The 22422-nt window shown below is 41.3% G+C and overlaps 1 protein-coding gene across 5 annotated transcripts in view; it reads left to right on the top strand.

The window, feature by feature from the left end:
- Positions 1-22422, top strand: part of dyrk1b (dual-specificity tyrosine-(Y)-phosphorylation regulated kinase 1B) — a 101156-nt gene that overhangs the window by 64415 nt on the left and 14319 nt on the right. For all 5 annotated transcript variants that reach the window (XM_076736685.1, XM_076736686.1, XM_076736688.1 and 2 more), the window contains 4 exons: positions 7500-7666; positions 19895-20014; positions 20310-20498; positions 21263-21410. In XM_076736685.1, the coding sequence (XP_076592800.1) occupies positions 7598-7666; positions 19895-20014; positions 20310-20498; positions 21263-21410 (526 nt within the window). In that variant the 5' untranslated portion in view covers positions 7500-7597. The remainder of the gene's footprint in view (positions 1-7499; positions 7667-19894; positions 20015-20309; positions 20499-21262; positions 21411-22422) is intronic.

Here is a 22422-nt window from a genome sequence, read left to right as displayed (position 1 = left end):
TAAAAAGAGAAAGTGTCCCTTACTGAGACATACTGGGCAGTCATCTGATTAAAGCCAGGAAGGAGGAATAATTGGACAGAAGGAAATATGGATGAAACATGGATAAAAAGAAGAGAGAATCAATTAAGAGGTAGAGAGGTTTGAGATAGCAGGAAGGATGAGGAAGGAAAGGGGAGGGCGATAGTGGCTGGTAGGGTGGGTTGGGTTGCTAGGGGAGAGTATGTCAGACTGCTGCTGCTGAGAGCCAGGCCTGCTATTGGAAGCTACTTGCTTAGCAGGAGAGAGGTGGAAGAGGAGAGAGAGAAGTAGCTAATGAGTATTGTGGGCTGGTTGCTGAGACAGCACTAGGTTTATTTATAGAGTGCTGGCCAGCCTGCCCTTAGATACAAACAGCGAATCAGCTGACAGAAAAAGAGGGCGCACAACCAATGGCAGTTAAAGAGGGGGGATGCCAGATTGAGGAAGTGCTGTGTGTGCCTCTCCGTCTCTTAAAGAGACAATGCTGATTTTTCAGTACTAGGCAGATATTCTCCCTCTCCAGCACTGTTATGTCTGTAAACAGGCCAGGACCCAGAGCACCACGACATTCCCAGTGACAATGCTTGCTTGAAATTTTGTTTTACTGAGCTTAGTACAACAATACTCGATAGTGAAACAATACTTGAAACTGAAATTCTACAGATTCAATGCTAGATCCCTAAGAAATCGGAAATCATGATCCCAGTCAGTTGAAGGCTGGTGTGAATGGTAGGTTGATTGGCTGGTAGGCTGGTTTCACATGGACTCTGTAATTAAAACAAGAGGGCTGATGAGAAATGTGGATATACAGTATGCTGTTGCAAAAATGTGTATAGAAGTGTTTATAAAATACATTTACAATGAAATCTTAGCTATTTAATTTTATACATATCAGGGCAAATCCATGGTTTATTGAGTAAGGTTAATATAATATGTATTATAAATCTGCCTTACACAATGCTCATGTAATATTCTTAGAATAGTTCCATTATGTTCACTATGGGCAATGTTATGTTGGCTAAATTTGTAGTGGGAGTGTGCCTTATTTTACTGGCTGTTCTGTCTGATGCTATAGAGCTACTTAAGTAGAAAGTATACAAAACTATAGATCGATTTTAGAAGTGATATGTAGCTAGTATCCATATGTCATTTAGTGATTTAACTGATTTGATTTAGACCTCCAGATAAATGTAGCATAATACATTTTGGAACTATGCTTGGCATGCTATTTACACTACTTATCTGATACAGGTTAGCCCCTCATCACCATCCTACCAGCTAACTAGCCAGCTAGCTTATTTGCTAACCTGTTGCCTTTTGTACTCCTTGGAGAGGTCTTGGTGTCTGTCACTGACGTGTTTGGCAAGGTTTGAACTGTTTCCTCACTTGTAAAACACTGTTTTATAGCACATTTTGCATACAGGCTAAGTTAAGTTGGTGGGTTCACCATTAGCATCAGCTCTGTAGGCAAATTAGTCCAACTGTAAACTGCAGCAGCCAATTTTGTTAACCAGCATATGGCGGGGGGTACTGTTTCTGTAGATGGCACACTGCTGTCAGTCATAGACATGTTGAGGTAGAGGCATTGCTTCTCTCTCAGTTAAAGCTGAGGCTCACATCAGGGAGGAATGCACAAGCACGTGTCCTCTTACCATAGACATACAATCCTCTGATTGGGCTATTTTGCCAGTACTTCCACCTAGTGGAGATTCAGACAAATTATGCATTTCATCCTCTACACTGGCAGCACATTTGACTTACAACAAGTACTGAACATTGGGCCATTCTAATACAGTTTTTAACAAAAAGTATTGGAAAAGAACCATATATATCAACTACACACATAGTTCAACATAGAGGTTAAAAGCAGCTGAATGTTTCTTAAGGTCAGAAATAAGGCCTCATTCAGCAGAGATCAATTGAAAATCTCAGGGAGCCACTGAATAGGATAACTGTCTATACTGTGTATGGTAGGTAATAGTGCTGGGGAACTGATAATTACAAAAAATATTCTTACATGTGCACTGAGAACATCTGTCCTGGATTATGTAGCAAACTCTTTTACTTTGGTATAGAAAGCACTAGTATTGGTCTTGTCTGTCTGTCTGTGTTCAGTTCTCAGTACTCAAGTAGCTTGAAAATGAATTTCTGTGGTTTGGAGTTAAGTTCCTACTTGTTGTTTTTACTTTCATCTAATTGAATTAGGAAGCTTCATTGTTTTCTGTTGTGCCCTCCTCCCACCCATATTACAATTGCTAATGTAAACTTTATTTCCTGGTGCTGCTGCTGCTTCACAGTAAAAACTTTAGATATACATATACAGATAATATATTTTAAACTGTAGTGTTATGTCTGTCTACTTAATTTACATAAGTTGGTCCAAATGTTTTTCACAACATGGGTTCTTGTTGCTGATTGCCTTACATTTATTACAAACACCATCATTCTTGGTGGGTAAAGAAAATACTTTTGAGGTTTTTTCACATGCATTGCTTTCAACAGCCAAACAGTATTTCTCAATTCACATATTATGCCATAGCCTTCTTTCATTATTGCTGCCTCATTCTTGACGTAAAACTGGAGCATTACATTAATTTAAGGTTGAGTGATCCAGATGTCAACAGTAATTCATTTGCATGTGCACATTTTGAGGCTCTCCTCCATATGGATTTGTATGTAACAAGAAAGAAGAAGCAGAGTATATTCCACGTCTTGCTTTTGCTTGGTCTTTTGATTTTGTCCAGTTACTGGCTTAATCAGGAGAAGATTGGCTTAATTGATAACTTCTTTCAGCAGAGGTTGTCAGTGGCACCACAAATGAAGCCCATGTGCTGGTAACACAAACTCCAAAAGGTCCAGATAGGCTGTTGGGTTATTTTTGGGTTATTACACTATTTGTAGAAGTACATTACAGTGCTGACTGCATAGATATGTTTCCAAATGTGATCTGATTTCCAGTAACCCCAGAGCTTTGTGAAGACCAAAAGACAAAATTTTGGAAATGAAGGTATTAATTTCCAGAATTCCTATTTTTATTTAATAAAATGTTTCGTTTCAATTAATTTTCATTTAGCCTTTCAAAAACAACATTTTCACTGCAGTCAAAAAGCTACAACACACTGTAGTAACAGGGTGGTCACTTTATTCAGATTAAGAGTTTTTTTCAAAGATTTGTTTTGATGATGATTCAGAAAATGTGACAACAAACATTCTAAGCTTCATTTGAAAACCTCAATAGAAGTGCTGAGTGTAAAAAAATGGCAGTCAGTACAGCTTTATGAGGTTGTAGTAGGCACTTAAGAGATGATAGTTGAAACAATTTCACCAATATAATAGAGTCGGTCTATTAGTTAGCTTAGCATTATTAATTTGCCCTTGAGCAAAGATAACAAAAACTTCCTGGTATACATTTGACATCAAAGGTCTATCAGCATTTCTTTACATTGAAAGATCAAAGAGCAACTGATACTGCACATTGATTGATAACATGGATTGATACATGGTGCGGTTACAGGTGTGGCGTGGACAGCCACAATTGTAGCCCATGCTGGGGGCCTGTTACCCTCTGCAGCCTCCTATATGTGTGTGTGTGTGTGTGTGTGTGTGTGTGTGTGTGTGTGTGTGTGTATATATATATATTTTTTTTTTTTTTTTTTTTTTTTTTTTTCCCCATGGACAAAAGGGAAGTGATCACCCATCATCTTTAGCTGTGTGAAGTTAGCCCATTCTTTAACTGACTTCCTTTCACCACTACACCTGTGTCTGTCTATATGTTTTTCTTCTTTGCTCACAAACCAAAATGAAACTGCTAATCTACATAGATGTTGCATAGTGATTACTCTTGTAAATTTAGCAGTTGTTCATAAACTGTAACCTCTCTCCTTGTTGTGTACTGAGTCACATTCATGCAATTGCTTCGTCAAAGTAGTTAAAAAAAAAAGCAAAAAAAAAAACAACTTTGTCTTAACAATGTTTCAAACAGTCAGTTTTGAAAGAGGAACTAACACTATCTCACTCACACAAATACCGAGTTGAATTCATGAGCAATAAGACCCACTGTTACAGTACCCTGAGAGATTTTGCTATTACAGTAGAGCTGTATGAATCAAAATACTATCAGACTAAGCAAACCCTGTACAGTACCAGTTGTAGCTTTATTATCAAGGTATAAAGAAATATGACGTGTATGAGACAGTGAAGTAAAGAAAACATTTCAGGAACAACAAAATCAAGGAGTCCCAGAAACCCAGTATTGGAAAGACGAGAATGAGTCAAAAGCACCCATGTTACTTTGGAAGCAAAATTTACAACGCAAGTGATTACAACTAGCTGAAATGTAACAGAAATGCCAAGAAGACTTGAGTAGAAAATCCCTATTGCCCAACCACACAAATATCCACAGCTGGAGCCTGAAAACGATTACAGAGGCAAGGACTTTCCTAAGTGATCTGACGGTATGCCTCAATAAAGTCTTATCTTATCCAACACACATCACTGATGCTTTGTTAGGCAGTAACTACTCAACTAGTCAAGGCCACGCTGCATCCCTTGTTGTGCTGCCTGTTCTAATATAGTGTAGAGCAGCATTTGATGCAGAAATGCAAAAAGTGCATCACTTTGAGGCTGAACTGTACAAGAATCAGAATCAGTATCAGAATCAGCATTCCTTTATTGATCCCCGAGGGGAAATTATTTTTTGCAGGTGCTCCTTACAAGAATAAGTTAGAAAGGAAGAAAAGAGAAAGAAAATATATATAAAAAGCAAATATAAAAAACAAAATATTTATACTGAGACGAATATTTATACTGAAATATATATATACAAATATAAAACAAAATATTTATACTGAGATGAATATTTATACTGAAATATATATATACAAATATAAAACAAAATATATACACTGAGAAAAATAAACAGAGTATATACAGAGGAAGGGGCGGCATGGTGGCACAAAACGTAGTGTACGTGCCTCACAGCAAGGAGGTTGCTGGTTCGATCCCCGGGTCGGGCAGGGCCTTTCTGTGTGAAGTTTGCATGTTCTTCCCGTGCATGCGTGCACGTTCTTCCCGTGCATTCTGTCCGGGCACTCCGGCTTCCTCCCACAGACCAAAAACATGCTCGTTAGGTTAATTGGTGACTCTAAATTGTCCATAGGTGTGAGTGTGAGTGTGAATGGTTGTATGTCTGTCTATGTTGCAATCGGCTGACGACCGGTTCAGTGTGTACCCCACCTCTCGCCCATTGCCAGCTAGGATAGGCTCCAGCCCCCCGCAACCCCGAAAGGGATACGCGGGTATAGATGAATGACTATACAGAGGATGTGCAAAATTGAATTTGGTCAAATATGTATCAGTATAATAATATAATATCAGGCAGTGAAAAGTCCAAGGGCCATTCAGTGGGAGGAGTTGTACAGGTTGATGGCCACAGACAGGAATGATTTCCTGTGGTGTTCAGTCTTGAGTTTTGGTGGGATGAGTCTCTCACTGAACGTACTCCTGTGCCTGACCAGCACATCATGAAGTGGGTGTGTCCGTACCTTAGTCAGCATCCTCCTCTCTGACACCACCATCAGAGAGTCACACTTCATCCCCACAACATCACTGGCCTTGCGGATCAGTTTGTTGAGTCTGTTGGTGTCCGCCATCCTCAGCCTGCTGCCCCAGCACACAACAGCATAGAGAATAGCACTTGCCACCACAGACTCATAGAAGATCCTGAGCATAGTCCTGACAGTCTACTTTTATCAGTAACAGCTTTAACAGTCTGAACCCTCAGACCAGTGATCTTCATCTACCGGCACATGGGCCACATTCAGCCCACCAAAGCTTCCCATCCAACCCACATAACATTAATTAATTCAGAAAATACATGCATCTAATGTTGCTCACCAGTGGAAAAGGCCCAGTCCATCCAGATCCATCCAGTGATCATTGATTAACTTTCCAAACCCAGGCTGGCCTTTCCCTGGAGCCAACCGCAGCACAGTGGCCAGACTATGAGAGGTAACCTTGAGGTAATTCTGGAATTGTTGGAGTATCACCCAGCTTGTCTGTTAGACTCAAGAGGCATTATTTGGGTTTATTTTTGTTGGCCAGCTGTTGTATTGAGTCTCTGGGTATTTTTGGTTGCTTCCTGTGTTGTCAAGGAGATGTTTGTTGTTGAGATAAAGGCTCATTCATTGGTAGTTGAACCGTGTATTTTGTATTGCGCACTGACTGCCCAGAGGTCTGAGAGTATTTTCTATTTAAGTATCTAGTTATCATTATGCATTTCCCATGTTTTAGTAGACTGTTCATACTGATTTAGGCTAATGTTTGAAAGTTAAAACCTATTGAACAAAATAATTAAACAATTATAAGCTTATAAGCTCTACATAACTTTTTTCTTCTTTTTTTTTTATTAGAGACGCTGACCCCATGTTGTCTGCTCAGCACCACCACCCTTACCACTGTCCAGTTACCCCTTACATTTAGACAAGGGTACACACAGTGAATCCTAAAATCACCACTAGGCTTGGTTATTCAAGGAGTTAGCTAGTTCTTACATCAAGTGACGAGAGTTAGGTGGTCAGAATCCGATAACCTGGTTGAGAATGAAATTCTGTGAACATTCCTGCATTGTAGAAATTAAAACACAAAAGAGTGCATAAATTCAGCACATTTATTTATGTATCACATGAAGGATATCTGCACACCACTTAGAAATTATGATTCACTTGATTTAGAGAGAGCCTAGAGGCATGTGAGACAATTGGTGGGTGAGGATGATTATGAAAATGGATGACAAAGACAGCATAAATACTGTTATTGGTGGAGCAATTTTCTTACTGTTTGTACAAACATGGTATGCTGGTCAATAAGCTATAGGTTGAATAATAAGTAATAGGCATTGTCAGTCCAAAATGTCAAAGATATGTTTGAGGTCGTTCAGAAGCACGGCCTCCATGTGACAAAGTTTGTGCACCAGCGAACACTTAAGCTTATTTTTACACTGTAAAACATATCACATACCATATTATCTTACATGTTAGTATTTTTAAAAATTGTATTGGATATATCATTAACAAATGTTTTAAACTCACAGATATTCATATTGTTTTAATCCTCAAAAATCCAGTTTCAGTTTTTCAGTTTTTTAAATTATTTTTTCAGCAGTTCTAGAGGCCTCTCTAGAGGCAACAGTAATAATTTGCGACATTTTCATATAAATTCAACAAATGCACAAATCTGACAGTGATGTGTTTAAAATGTTTGTTTCATTTTGGAACTTGGTAATGAATAACTTTTGTTGATAGTGCAGTAAATGACCAGTATGGATAGTCATAATCAATGACTGTGGTGTGATGGTCATGTGTCATCTGATTTTGTGGTGCAAAAAACAAAGCAGCAGTAGCAGTGTCGTATCACAAATAAAGGCAAAGAAAATGAGTAGAATGTTGGGGTCTCTCTCTCTAATCATCTCTCACTCTCCCTAGGTGTAAGCAGCTCAGGATGTCCGCCCACCTCCTCCTCCTCCTCCTCCTCCTCCTCCTCCTCCTCCACTGCCCAGGGCTTCTCCCTCGCTGAGCCAGCCATGACCAGCCAGCACACACATACACACCCCTCCTTCAGCTCCATCCACTCCATGGCCGAGCAGCAGCAGGTAAAACACACATACACATACACACACACACACACACACACACACACACACACACACATACATACATGCTTTGGCACAGGTGTCACCTGTTGATTGTCATAGCAGCACTGCAACACCAGAGAGATGTGTTTACATTCTTTCATTCATTTTTTGATATAGATTAAAACAGTTATGTTAAGCTACTGAAAATGTTCCTACCATACTCCTTATGAAAAAAGAATTGTTGTTTATGTTCTGGCATTCATTGTGATAAAGACTGATGACTACAGTGAGCAGAAGGTTTGCAGAGGCAATTGCTTCATTACTTCACAGAGTATATCTAGTCTTACTAAAAGGAGCAATTTACTGAGCCCTTGCTCAACAGGTTTGAAGTTATGTTCACTATCAACAATCTCGAACAATCACTGAAACTTTTTTGGGAACACACAAGCAGCCAAGCCGACCAATTACATTTTGTTACAGTTCTCAACATAATATCTCTGTAGCCACTCTGGTTTACACATAGCTGTATTATCCATTCAATTTGTGCATATCTGAAGGTTTTTAGACTACAAACCTGATTCTGAGACCTTTTCACAATAAATTTTCGCTGGAATTTACAGTAATGTCAAGAAATGTCTTTTGTACAGTTGAACAATAATAGAAGGACAGTTTTTGCCTTTTCATTGTATATGAAAAGTAAGCATCCTTACAGTTTATCCTTTATCAGTCCCTTTTGACAGTTCAGTATCTTATTGAAGAGATGACAAATGCAAGAAAGTAAGAATCAGTGATTATGACAGCAATGACAAAATGCCATTCGCTGTGGAGACAAGGAGATGCCTTTATCAACCATAGTATACAGAAGAAGAATTTTTACAGATGCCGATTGAATGTATCGAAATAGAGTCAGGGGAAACTTCTCTGGAAACTACATTTCTTTACTGGTTGTTGGGTGTTGTTTCAATTATTTGTATGTATTTAGTGCTATATTACTTGATGGTTGAGTATAACAGTACTCTTAAGCATGTGTCTATCAGGCTTATTTGGCGGTGGCCTTCTGGACCAGTGCATGCAGTGTTGTTTACAGTTGAGAAAATATAGTGCAAACGGAAAGGGCTGTCTCACGACAAGGTAAAGCAGTAAAAATATTATACTGTACACCTGACCCTGAACATTGATCATTCTAGGTTGTTGCCCGTACTTCTGTCTGCTTCTCCAAATTGAGGGTGTGCTGACCGCCATTTACTGGAGGCAATACACTGACTATGCATAAGTACCTCATGCAGCCCCACCTCCAAAAACCTGCACTATCCCTTTGATTCTTCTTTTTCTTCTTCTTCTTGATGGTGCTTTCAGACAATGAGTGGTCACAGCTCGCAATGTCAGTTGTCTGTTTTCAGCAACAGGGTGAAATGCTGCCACCATGGAATACAGGCTGCAACTATTTGTTATCTACCCTGCATAATCTCATTTCACAGCTAAACAGTGAGGGTTGTAGTTTAAAACAGAGGATACAGTATGAAAAATTAATGCAGCAAGTTTTACTAACTAATATCATGAATTCTCCCAGCCCCGATAATCAGACTCTGAAACTGATGTTGCACCAACACAGTTTTTCCTTGTTGATCTTGTCTGCTGTCAGCTGGTTAAGAGGTCTATTAGCTAGGGATTTCTGAGGTGGTTTCAGTGGTTCCCACAAGAAGTGTGGTGACAAGTTGAAACAGTTGAACCATCAACAGACACCTGGACACTATCCTCTTTGGCCCTGCTCAAGTCTCTGCCACCAGCAAAGAGCTCGAGGCCACGGCTCCCTGCTCGGCTACTGACTCCACACAGCACGCTACTACGGCCCCGGCCGCGGGTTCCACTCCACCCGCTGCTGTTTCTGCCCCGGCCGCTGCTACTGCTGCCCCGATACTCGGCTCTACGCAGGTCGCGGCTACCGCACCGGCCGCTGGTTCCGCTCTATCCGCCTTTCCGGAGGACCCCTGGTTCCAGCTCGGGGCTAAACCCAAGGTCCCAGTCAGCTCCACTCCTTTACACCCGGACACCTGGGTGGTTGTCGGCGATCACAAAAGGAGGGAGAGGCCGTCACGTCACACTCCCACAACCTGTGACATCCAGCTGCAAAATCGCTACGACATCCTGGACTCACTCGAATTTCCACCACTGGCTGGGAACCTTGGGCCTTCTCCTTCACCTCCCAGGATTTTAACCGATTTCAACGGATCTCCACCGCTCCCGCCTGTCCCGGTGAGCGCATCTGGGCGAACCACTCGCCCCACACCCCGCCGAGCACGGCTGAATTTCACCCCGGCTCCGCGGGGCTCTTCTTCTGTCTGCCCTCCATCATCTGCTCCTACACCGAGCGTACAGTCCCACCCTCCGCCACTGACGGCCGGTAGCGCTCAGGTCGCTGGACACGCCACCTCGAAGCCTCATCGGTCCACATCCCGGTCCACGACAGCCTCTGCCCGACGTCGGATCCTGAAGGAGGCCGTGCTCCGGCGCTCCGGTGGTCTTCCTCGTCCGGACGGAGTGGGGAATCCCTCTCCCAGGCTCGGCAAAGCATCCTCCACACCGCATCCGTCTCTCCGGACGCACAGCGCAGACCACGGATCATCCAGCCACGGGACCTCACAATCTCCACCACTTCGTCCCCTCTTCCCTCCAACCACTTTAGTAGTGGGGGATTCAATAACCCGGGGAATTCGCTTTTTCAACGCAGCCACTCACTGCTTTCCAGGAGCCACAGTCCCGGTTATCCTGGAGAAACTTCCCGGTCTGCTGCGGTCACTCCCAGCCTCCATCAGCCGTATCTTGGTGCACGTAGGCTGCGTTGACGCCGCTCAGACGCCGTCTGAGCTGCTCAAAAGGGATTTTAATAACCTTTTTAGCTTTTTAAACAACTGTGGTAAGTCCATTTTTATCAGCGGTCCTCTTCCCACACTGTCCCATCATGGAGCATGGCGCTTCAGCAAGCTCCTCTATTTGAACACCTGGCTACAGTCCGCCTGCAGAGCTTTTAACGTTGGTTTTATTGACAATTTTAACCTGTTTTGGAACCGTCCCTCCTTTTACAGGGCCGACGGAGTTCACCCCAACAGGCTTGGCAGCCGAATGCTAACGACTAATATTCACCACGCCATCCAGTATGCCCCACGAGATTGACTGTTTACCTGTCACACCCCCTCCCCAGATTCTTCTTCTCCGCCTACACCAGCTGATCATGGCACTATTGCACTCACTAGCCTCCCCGACAGTCCACAGTTGTCACTACCACCTAAACCGGACATCTTTCCCATACAAACCATTACAGGCAGACGTTTTCCCCGGACTCATAGACAGAGTGCTTTTAACAGAGACAACCTCGTACACCCGGACATTTTATCTCCCTGTGGTCATACGCGCACGTTCAGCACTAACATTAACCTGGCTGTGCTGAACGTGCGCTCTCTTTTAAACAAATCTTTTATCATAAATGACCTGATTTTAGACAACAAGTTAGATGGGTTACTTTTAACAGAGACATGGCTTGGCACAGAGGCACCAGTTGTTCTCACCGAGGCTTCCCCACCAAATTTTAACTTTTTATTCTCCACCAGGGGAGGCAAGAGAGGAGGCGGGACTGCATCAATTTTTAATAACGTCTTAATGTCAAAGGAAGTCTATTTTAACAGTTACTCATCTTTTGAGTATCATGCTTTTGTTTTTAGCAGTCCTCCTGTTCTCTGCATCACTGTTTATAGACCACCCCATCATTCCACTGCTTTTATCAGTGAATTTTCAGAGCTTTTATCAATCATACACACCTCTTACAACAGAATTTTAATAACTGGCGATTTTAACCTGCACGTGGATAACACCTCGGACTCACTGTCCAGAGAATTCTTAAACCTTTTAAATTGCATGGATTTTAACCAGCATGTCACACAGCCAACTCACAACAGAGGACACATCCTGGACCTGGTCATAACCCATGGCCTCTCCACGGGTGTGTCCTCTGTTGTTGACCTGGCTGTATCCGACCATTACTGTGTGTATTTTAACATCGCCAGTCTTAACCATCAGGACGCCCCGGTGAGAACAGTGAGGAAACGCTACCTAACTTCTGAGGTGGCTGCAAATTTTATCGAGATTTTACAGAGCACTCCTGCAGAAGTTTTACCTGCACCCTGTGATTTTATTGTTGACAATTTTAACAGGAAACTGCGATTAACCTTAGACTCTGTGGCTCCACTTTTAACAAAAACGGTAAAAACAAAATCTTTACCCCCGTGGAGAAGTAAAGACGAAATTAAAAAATCAAAGAGACTATGCAGGATTGCGGAGAGAAGGTGGAGAAAAAATAAACTCACAGTCCACTATGAGATATTCCGTGAACAACTCAAATCCTACAATAAAACAGTCAAACAGGCAAGAATATCCCATTTCTCAAATCTCATCTCAGATAACAAAAACAACCCAAAATTTCTTTTCTCCACCTTCGATCTTTTAACTAACACCAATTTTAAAAAATCCCCAGAGACACCAACAGACGCCCTCTGCGAGGACTTTGCAGACCACTTCAGAAGTAAAATCGACAACATCAGATCCAGCCTTGTATCACATCAGAACACAACTTTTAACACATCTGGACAGTCGATTTTATCTGAGGAAACACTGGAGAGTTTTGCCCTGGTTGATGTGAGGACACTTGGTCGAGTTTTCTCCCAGGTAAACCCAACAACCTGCCTTTTAGATCCAATTCCCACATCACTTTTAAAGACATTTTATGGATTCTTCAAGGAACAGATTTTAAATATAGTGAATTGCTCTCTTCAGACGGGTGTCTTCCCTGCTGCCTTCAAAACAGCAGTGGTGAGGCCCCTTCTGAAGAAGAGCAATTTAGACCCCAGCATTCTTAATAACTACAGACCTGTATCCAACTTACCCTTTTTAAGTAAGATTTTAGAAAAACTGGTCTTTAACCAACTAAGTTATTTCTTAACTACTAATAACATTTTAGAGAAATATCAGTCTGGTTTTAGAGTGAACCACAGTACCGAGACAGCCCTTTTAAAGATTTTAAATGATATCAGGTGTAACGCAGACTCACAAAAACTCACAGTCCTGGTGCTACTGGATCTAAGTGCTGCCTTTGATACAGTAGATCACCACATTTTATTAAACAGACTCAGAAACCTGGTAGGCCTCTCTGGTACTGTTTTTAATTGGTTTTACTCGTATCTCACAGACCGCTGTTTCTATGTAAGTTTGGATGCATGTTCCTCTGGAACCCGTGAAATGAAGTGTGGGGTGCCCCAAGGGTCAATTTTAGGCCCAGTACTTTTTAATCTTTATATGCTTCCCCTTGGGGATGTCATCAGGAGACACGGCATCAGCTTCCACAGTTATGCTGATGATACACAGCTTTACATTGCCGTGTCTCCTGATGACACGGGGCCTATTGATACCCTTTTAAACTGTATTTTAGACATCAAGTCATGGATGGCAGAGAACTTCCTACAGCTCAACCAGGATAAAACAGAGGTTTTAGTTATTGGTCCTGAAGCCCAGAGAGAGACACTTTTACCAAAACTACAAGGTTTTACACCCTCACAATCCGTTAAGAACCTGGGCGTCATTTTCGACTCTGAGCTCAGTTTTATTCCTCATATTAAAAATGTAACAAAGATAGGTTTTTACCACCTCAAAAATATAGCCAGAGTCCGCCCGTTTCTCTCTCAGGCTAACACGGAGGTACTGATGCATGCTTTTATCTCTTGCCGTCTAGATTATTGTAATGCCCTGCTCTCTGGTCTTCCCAAAAAGACTATCTATAACTTGCAATTACTCCAGAACTCAGCCGCACGTGTGCTGACGAGGACCAGAGGGCGGGAGCACATTACACCAGTTCTAGAATCGCTGCATTGGCTCCCCGTGTGTTTCAGGATCGATTTCAAGGTGCTTTTACTAGTTTTTAAGTGTCTTAACGGTCTTGGGCCATCTTATTTGTCTGAACTGCTTTTACCATACCAGCCCTCGCGGAACCTGAGGTCCTCTGGCACTGGCCTTTTAATTGTTCCAAAGGTTCGGACCAAAACCCACGGGGAGGCGGCATTCAACCATTATGGTACGAGGCTTTGGAACAGCCTGCCGGAGGGCATCAGGACCGCAGAGACCGTTGGTGTTTTTAAGAGGAGGCTCAAGACTCACCTTTTTAGTTTGGCTTTTAATTGATTTCTTTTACTCTTTTAATTCAGACCTGTTTTATCCTAGCCTATTGCCTTTAGCCTTTCGATCGTTTTTATTCGATTTTATTTTAGGTCTTAGGTCTCTTATTCCATTGTCTTTTAGGTTTCAGGTCTTTTTATTCCATTGTCTTTTACGTTTTAGCTCCAGTGTCTCCTCATGGGGGGCCTCCACGCTGGGAGGTGTGTCTGGCCTGCCTGCTGGGGCGTCGTCCTGGGGACTCCTTGGGCCCGGAGGACTGGGGGGCTCTGCCCTGTGTGTGGAGTCCATCCCGGTCTATCTGGGTCGGGGTTCTCTGTTACGGCGGCACTCCCTGTGGGCTGCGTCCCCTTGCAGCGTGGATGAGCTCCCCATGGCTGGTTTTTTCCTCTCTTGATTCCTCAGTGCCCTGCCATGTTATTATACCGAAAGCTACGTTGGGGTGTGTGTGTGTGTGTGTGTGGGGGGGGGGGGGGGGGGGGGGGTTGTGTGGTTGCATTTGTGTGTGTCTGTGTGGTTTTATTTTCTATTATCCTGTTTTTATTCTTTGTCAAGCACCTTGTGTTGCATTTTTATGTATGAAAGGTGCTATATAAATAAAGTTTGATTGATTGATTGATTGATTGATTGATCAGAAACTCTGAATACAATGGCATAGAACTTCGCAAATTCTCAAGAGCACCAGCCACCCTCCCTATACATGCTGCTACTGCTCCCACTGACCTTGGTGGCATTGGTTATGTTTACACTGAAAATATGGAGGTGGTGGGGGTAACTAATTGGTCTCTGATAGCACCTTTACACATATGCACACATGTATGAACAGCTACAGAAATTTCTGACCCTTTTGTTCCCTGTGTTTTTGGTTTTCTCACTAGAGTTGTATGTACACATGCACATGCAAAGAAATCCCTGCTGTGTGTAATTATGGTTGTAAAGCTATGATTGGACAGCTACTATTGGGAGTAGGGGTTTAGTGCTCAGCTCATTCTTACACATTACCAAACAGCCACTGACAGCTTTTCATCTTTCTCTGAAATTCATAGCAAACAACAGCCAATAACCTTTCAGCTTGACATCAGTAAGGTTAAAAATGGTCTATCAGTCAATGCACTGAGGGAATGTTTTTTAAACATACTTAGAATTAGTGCTGTACATCCTATAGAAAATTACAGTGCAGTGATTGCTTAGCCAAGATTATCCACACTCTCCTCACCTAGATTCATTAGAGGAGTCGCGAGGAGCACTGCGAGGAGTGTTGAAGCTGACTGCCCTGCCTCTTGCGCAGGAGGTACAGCCGGAACAGTTAGAGCTAATTTCAGAGGCAGAGGGCTCTTTGGTGCAACTGTAGGTTTTTTCTGGAATGCCTATGGCAGAGATGTGTTTACTTTATCAAGGTGTTGCACTGCTACTTGGGAAAGCCTATGCCATGGTTCAGGAAAGAAGCTAACTGCAGCACCTCAAGTTTAAAAGGAGCAAGTTTTCGTCTGGGTGCAGAGCAGAGTTATGTTCTTGTAGGGTTGGGAGATTGGACAAATATATCAGCTACCTGCAATTGCCAGTTGTTGTTGTTATGTACTTTTGGGACAATTTTTGTCGTATTTTTCCAGTTTAATGGTCTGCATCCGAGAAACTAGTGATAGCCGGCAAAAGGTGTTTTTCATGCTCAACTTTTTTGTGTTTGTGCCAGTTTACTATAATTATTATTATTTATTCATTTTATTCATTTTCTGGCACAACTCAAATTGCCAAATTGAGCTGGAATGAGCTAGAATCACAAAACTAGGCCCAACAGCTTGAAATGATGTGCAAGTGCTTCCCAAGAATCAATCGGTCAGATGATGGTACTGTAATTAAGGCCCAAAAATAATATTTTGGAAAGGTCACACCCCTCACACCTTAAGGCTCCAGTTGGTAAAATTGAGAGGAGAGCAGACTTAGCCTGAAAATTTGAACCAACACAAGTTTCACACCACTCCCCCTCCCTCTCCACTGCACTCATGCCCTGCCTCCAAGCCCCTCCTCCCTGCAGCGTCTGTGCGGCTGCTGTGACTGCAACCGAAAATACTCTGCTGATGCGACTTGAAGCCAAAGAACCTGCCTGATATCTGCAAGAGAATATGCATTATATAACTTGTTTGCCTGGTTTAAAATTATAAACAAATTCATCTAACTCAGGTAATATCCTCCTGACATGTCAGCTGTGGGTTAAGATTATTGTAAGTGCATGAAGAGCAGGCATATAGACATCCAAACATAGACAACATTACTGTTGTGAATAATCAATGTTGCTGGCCAACAAATGAGCAGATATAAATCTCTTTGACATGAACAGTAATCTACGGCAATATGTACTTGGTAAAAAAAAACAAAAAAAAAAAAACGAAGGAAAATAAAAAAGCTTACACTTATTTCAGTATTTCATGTTTGGAGGAAAGAGAAACTTTCGTGAATATTTCTTAATAAGCAGTAAACCATGTAGGACAACATTAGCTGTGAGAGCACGGATGACGCTACACATACATATTATGAGGACAAACACCAAATCGAAACTGCCTGGTCACTTTATAAAGGTATTTTCTGCCGTTTTCTAACTAAAGAACACAACCAGTAGCCTTAGCATCAGAAACAAGCTAAATCTGCCCAGCTGCTACATCACAGTCACAAACAAACCGTACGCGTTGCGGAGTGTTACTGTAACTATTACCGTATTAGCTTTATGGTTATTTCCCCCCGAAAATCAAAATAGAAATCAATCATCAATCTGAGCCTGTCAGTGGCCAAGCAAGCACTTTACTGGATGTACATTGACAGTTGCAAACAACCAGAGGAATTAAATTGTAATGCGTTTCATGGCTGGCGCTCTCATTCAATACTTCAAAAATTGTTGTCTCCATTAGTCACCTGAACAGAAAATATGGGAAAATAGTGTCCATAATCAGATAGTCTGTGACCAAAATTCTTCTGGGACATGTGGAAATCTAAGCTTATTGCCCTCCACCCCTAGGTAGTGCCGAAGATGCTATAAGTTTGTATCTTGCAATCTGCTGCATGGATTCATACAAAATTTGGTTTGCACGATCACGGGTCAAGACTTAGTCAATGCATAAAATTGGATAATGATTGATTAAAGTGAGCATAGCTTATTACAACAAATCTAAATTTCTAGACATTTCACATTCCAAATTTGAAAAACTAAATGTAAATCACACAAAATCATGTAATACATATACTGTAAATCCATTAGCATTTGTTCAAATGCTATCAAAATTGATAGAAAATGTTTCAGATTGTGTTATAGTGTTCAGATTGGTCAAATTCTTAAGAATAGAGTTTTAGATTAGGACCCAAGGTGATAGAAACCAAGCACAGACCTAAGGGAGCCGTTTAAACGAAACAGTTTAATTCCAGCAGAAAATAACAGTACAGGAGTATAACTAACTACAAAAGAAAAACAAAGTCTCAAACACGAAAAGCCCAGAAACAAAAAATCACCTACACCGTGGCAAGCAGGTAGGAAAAAAATACAAAACTAGGAACAAACAGGCAACTAGGAACACGGCTAGTAACTAACGGACAAACAAGGAACAAGGCTAGGACAGAACCAGACAAACACACTCTGGAGACAAATGGCCGGAGAGTCTAGCATAAAGCTTAGAACAATCTGGCAAGAGACATCTTCGGCATGCTGCTTAAATGGAGAGGGGTGATGAGTTGAAAAGCTCAAGGTGTGCCGTCTGCCCTGCTGAACAGCCTGGCCACACCTCCACTGCCACTTTTTAAAAAATTGTATCCCTTCTTGTGATTTTTTGGGGGCGTTTTGTGATATCCCTCTCTAGCGGGCAGTTCCTGGCTCAGGAGCCAGTCGGCAGTGTTGGAGAAGGCATCCTTTCTTGTTAACCTCTTTCTCTTCTCTTCTTGCCTTCTTGTCTCTTGCCTCAACCAACTAGATAGGTTAGGGCTTCATGTTTTGTTTGTACGCATCACACACACTTCATTTATCCACACATTGCATTCTATACTGAGCAAGCTGACCTTCATTATTATTATATTTTATCTTAAATTGATAATAATCATGTGGTTAGTCTGTCAGCCATTCATCTATAATTTTCTGTGTACTTTTGGTGAATATTTTAACTTAAGTTGCATCAATGAGAACAGAACATAGCATGCTGTTCTCATATAGGAAGGGACCCTTTGATGTACAGGGTGTTCAAGTCATAAGAGACTAATGAGACTGTCAGTTAGTCACCTTCTCTGATATGCAAAAGTTCAGGGTTTGAATGCCCAGGTGCCCAAGTCCTTATTACAGCAGTGTAACAAATCATGCATGTAGTACAGTAGTCCCCAACCTTTTTTGCGCCACGGACTGGTTTCACGTAAAGCAATATTTTGACAGACTGGCATAGATTTGCGAGTCTGTCTCCACATATTACCCAGATCAGGCTTGGAGCGTGAGAATCACCTGAAGCAATAAACCCATATTTTAAGTAGGACTGCTGATGCTGTCTCTTAAATGCAGCTTTCTTTTTCTTGGAAGTTGTAGGCTCTTCCTCTCCTGTCTCGTCATTTGGCCTTTTCCCCTTTCCAGAGAAGCTCTCCAAAGACGTTTGTTTTTTACTCATTTTTGCTAGTTTGTGGGCTTACTTTTTTACTACCGTATCACTTGACCGAGAGGAGCGGTTTGACATGTGTACAGAGGCACAGGCGGATGCACCTGATTTTCAATATAAAACTTCTTTCAGACTCTGATAATCAATAAAATGGTCCATGGACTGGTACCGGTCCGTGGCCCGGTGGTTGTGGGCCGCTGATGTAGTATGTTTATGTTTAAGTGCTTATTGAGATCATATATAAGTCGAAGATTGCCAATTATCTCCCGTGAAAATTTTGGATTTATCTCTCTGCTTAAAGTGCAAAACTGCAAGATGTTGAAACACTTGACAGTGGCTTGGCCTAGAGTCAAAATTCTTTCATCATTTTGATCACTCATGAACATCTGCATCAATTTTTCTGTAAAGATCACAAATTTTGCAATTTTGCTTAACACTGATGATTGCACCTTGTTTGATTATTGATTTAATAATCAGCCCATAATATGTGTAATGTAGTATATGACTTAAATGTGGAGAATTATTAGAATTTTACACAAAAAAGGTGAATTATATTCAGAATGCAGTGTTTCCTCTAGGATTTTTTTCAGCAGCGGGCGCAGGCTCTCCGGGGAGCTGTGGCGGCATAAACAAATGACACTTGACTGCAGATTTTACTAATGATACCTGACTAGTGTCATCTTCATCAGCTGTCTTTCTCTTCTTAGAGAAATATGTGAACAAACTCATCTGAAAACACAGTCAGCAGTTACATCATGGCCTTTAGATATTAGCTTAATGCTATCAATTATTTTACTCACGTTAGTAACACAGAGATGGCACCGGGCCCAATTAACTTAAGCTACTGATATGTTATGTAACGTTAGCTGGCCAGCAATATTTTGCGAATGTCTATTTAACGTGTAAAATCTATTAAGAGTTATCTTAAGCTAATAAGTCTACCTTTTCTCCGGTAAGTCATTGCCCTACTTTCCAAGATGACACTCCTCTGACTCTCTGACCTGGTGCCTGGGTGCTTGACGTGATGTCACTTTCAAGCCCACGCTCTCGTAATTAACATCGGACTCTGCTGTGAAGCTGGAGACATACGGCGGTGGTGTATTTGCAACAATACAAAAAAAAAAAAAAATGGAATTTGAAGGAGCGGCGGCTAGTATTTAGGAATGGCGGCCCCTACTCCTAAGTGAATGTAGAGGAAACACTGGAATACACATAGTGTATAAAAATCAGTAATATCATCCTGAAATATCAAAATTTCGATTAATTTATTCACCCTGGCCTATAAAACCTGAATGACCTTTTGGAAAGCAGTGGTGTTGGAGGTTTTGTCTCACACGATCATACTTCACCTTCTCCTTTCTAGATTCTCATGTCCTAATTCAAATTCCACACGTGTATTAAGTGATGCTGTTTTCTGTAGGTGCTGTCTGATATGACCATACTCCAGCGGAGGATTCCCCCTAGTTTCAGAGACCCTGCCAGCGCCCCTCTAAGGAAACTCTCTGTTGACCTCATCAAAACTTACAAGCACATCAATGAGGTATGACACATGAGACAGCGTATACCACACACATGCACAGACATCTTTTCTTTTTCTTTTTTTTTTTAACTTTTTTTTTGACTAGTTTTAATTACTTTTTCAGGTTTTAAATGTATTTGCCTGTTTTCTACACCGTGGGTGATTTTTGAAGATCCTGAGATCAAACGAAACCTGGGATAAAGCATTATTATTAGGCATACGTAGCTGGCAGTAGAAAGTTTACTTCATAATAGGGTTTACTTCAGGATTTGCATTATTTGGGACAATAAAGTTACCACCCACATAAACTCCACAGGTGTACTATACTAAGAAGAAGCGGCGGGCCCAGCAGGTCCCTCCAGAGGACAGCAGCACCAAGAAGGAGAGAAAAGTCTACAATGATGGCTATGATGACGACAATTATGACTACATTGTCAAAAATGGAGAAAAGTGGCTGGACCGCTATGAGATAGACTCGCTGATTGGAAAGGGCTCCTTTGGACAGGTGAGGTCGAGAAAGGAAACTTTAATATGAAAACTGAATGCACATATATTGCTAGTTTCCAAAATATTCCTCATAGACGATGGTTCCTTATAAATACCAACAGTCTTAGCTGCTTTTACCACTGAAGTACAAAGAATCAACTGTCTCAAAGATTGCCTCTTCAAATGTAACATGTTCTTATGTTTGAATTGATCAATGGGCAAAATGAAGCATGTTTGGAAAAATGAGAGTGAATTTCAGTGTATTTGTTAAGTGTTTCAAGTTGCCTACAGCCAGTAACAAGTTAGGAGTCTGTGCCTTTTAAAGAAATAGTTCAATATTTTGCATCATACAATTTGCTTTGTTTCTGTGAGTGAGATGAGAGGAGGGTTATCAATCTAATGTCTGTCTGTGTGTCTGAGTGCATGTCAGAATGTGTTTAGACTAGCCAAGCAAGCAAGATTAGAAAAGTTCAAAAATACCACAACCAGCAGCTCTAAATCCCACTGGTTAACACGTTACATCTAATTAGTTTCATCTGTACAAAAATAATAATGTCGTAAGAGACCATTTATGGTTTTAGAGGGAGTTCAATTTCTTTCTGGAAGCATTTTTTTGAGTGGATTTTACTATATTTACACATTTACATGATCTCAAAGCAGAAGCTATATTACATAAATGTCAAACCAACATTCTGACAGCCTGGGGCATTAAAAAACTAAAAACTCTTTGCATATATTTCTATCATGAATGCAATGGCAAAGTCTGTTGATGTCTGTTTACAGGTGGTGAAGGCCTATGACCACCATGAGCAGGAATGGGTTGCCATTAAGATCATCAAGAACAAAAAGGCATTTCTAAATCAGGCACAGATTGAACTACGTCTGCTGGAGCTTATGAACAAGCATGACACTGAGATGAAATATTACATTGGTAAGATAAACAGCACACACACACATTTCCTTACAATGAGATGGGAAAGGACAGGGGTCAGATATAGCACATGTAAAACCTCATGGATGTTGCTCTGTTTACGCTATACTCGTAGTCTGCATACACAGATGTGTTCACACAAGGCTTTTGGTACACTGTGTGTATGGACCTTCATGAACTCGTCAAATAGTTGTTAGTCAGAATGGAATTGTTTGGATGGATGTATTCAGTTTACAGAAAAACAAATGTATTATTATTATTATTATTAGTAGTAGTAGTAGTATTATTATTAGTATTTATTGATCCATTTATACAATTATCGTTTTGTGATTAAGAAATGTAGGCATTAAGTTAAATGTGACATAAGTGCGACATGAATTGAATGTGTGGCCTGTCATTCAAAGCGTATCATGGAGGCAACTTTTCACCTCTTGGTTGACTGACATCGGAGTGTATAGATCGACTGTTGCTCATACACCACTGGCCAGGCTCACTTTGAAAGCATTTGTAGTTTACAGCATTTTTTCACACCTGCCTAAAACTTTTGTACTGTGTTGTGTATTTATATGTATATACATATAAATACATATGCACAGTATATATATGTAGCTAGCTCTGTATTCTCAGTAGCACGTGTCTGTTGTCATCAAGCTACTCCAAACTGCTGCTCTCATGCAGATTATGCGCAATAATGACAACTACTGGCAGCTACAGTAGCTTGGTAAATAGTGATATGGGCTGAATTTAATTAATTTACTGTTTATCAGTCCACAAATCAGAGAAGAATTAGGTTGGAAAATTATCTTTATTTGCTGATATTGGTGAAACTGGACCCAGCGGGGAATGCTGGCGGGTAGCAGTGCAGCAAGGCTCATTGAACTAACTAGATGATGGCAGCTACCTCTAGTTAGCAGCCATAACTTTAGCAACAAAGAGAGTTATGTGTCCATCAGGAAACTCTGTAAATCACCTCACAGTTGAGGCAGAGCAGCCGGAGGACATCAGAGGGAAA

Source organism: Chaetodon auriga, chromosome 8 (genome assembly GCF_051107435.1).
Source record: "Chaetodon auriga isolate fChaAug3 chromosome 8, fChaAug3.hap1, whole genome shotgun sequence".
Classification (NCBI taxonomy): Eukaryota; Metazoa; Chordata; class Actinopteri; order Chaetodontiformes; family Chaetodontidae; genus Chaetodon; species Chaetodon auriga.
Note: the sequence above shows the minus strand (reverse complement) of the source record. Positions and strands in the feature narration are given on the sequence as shown.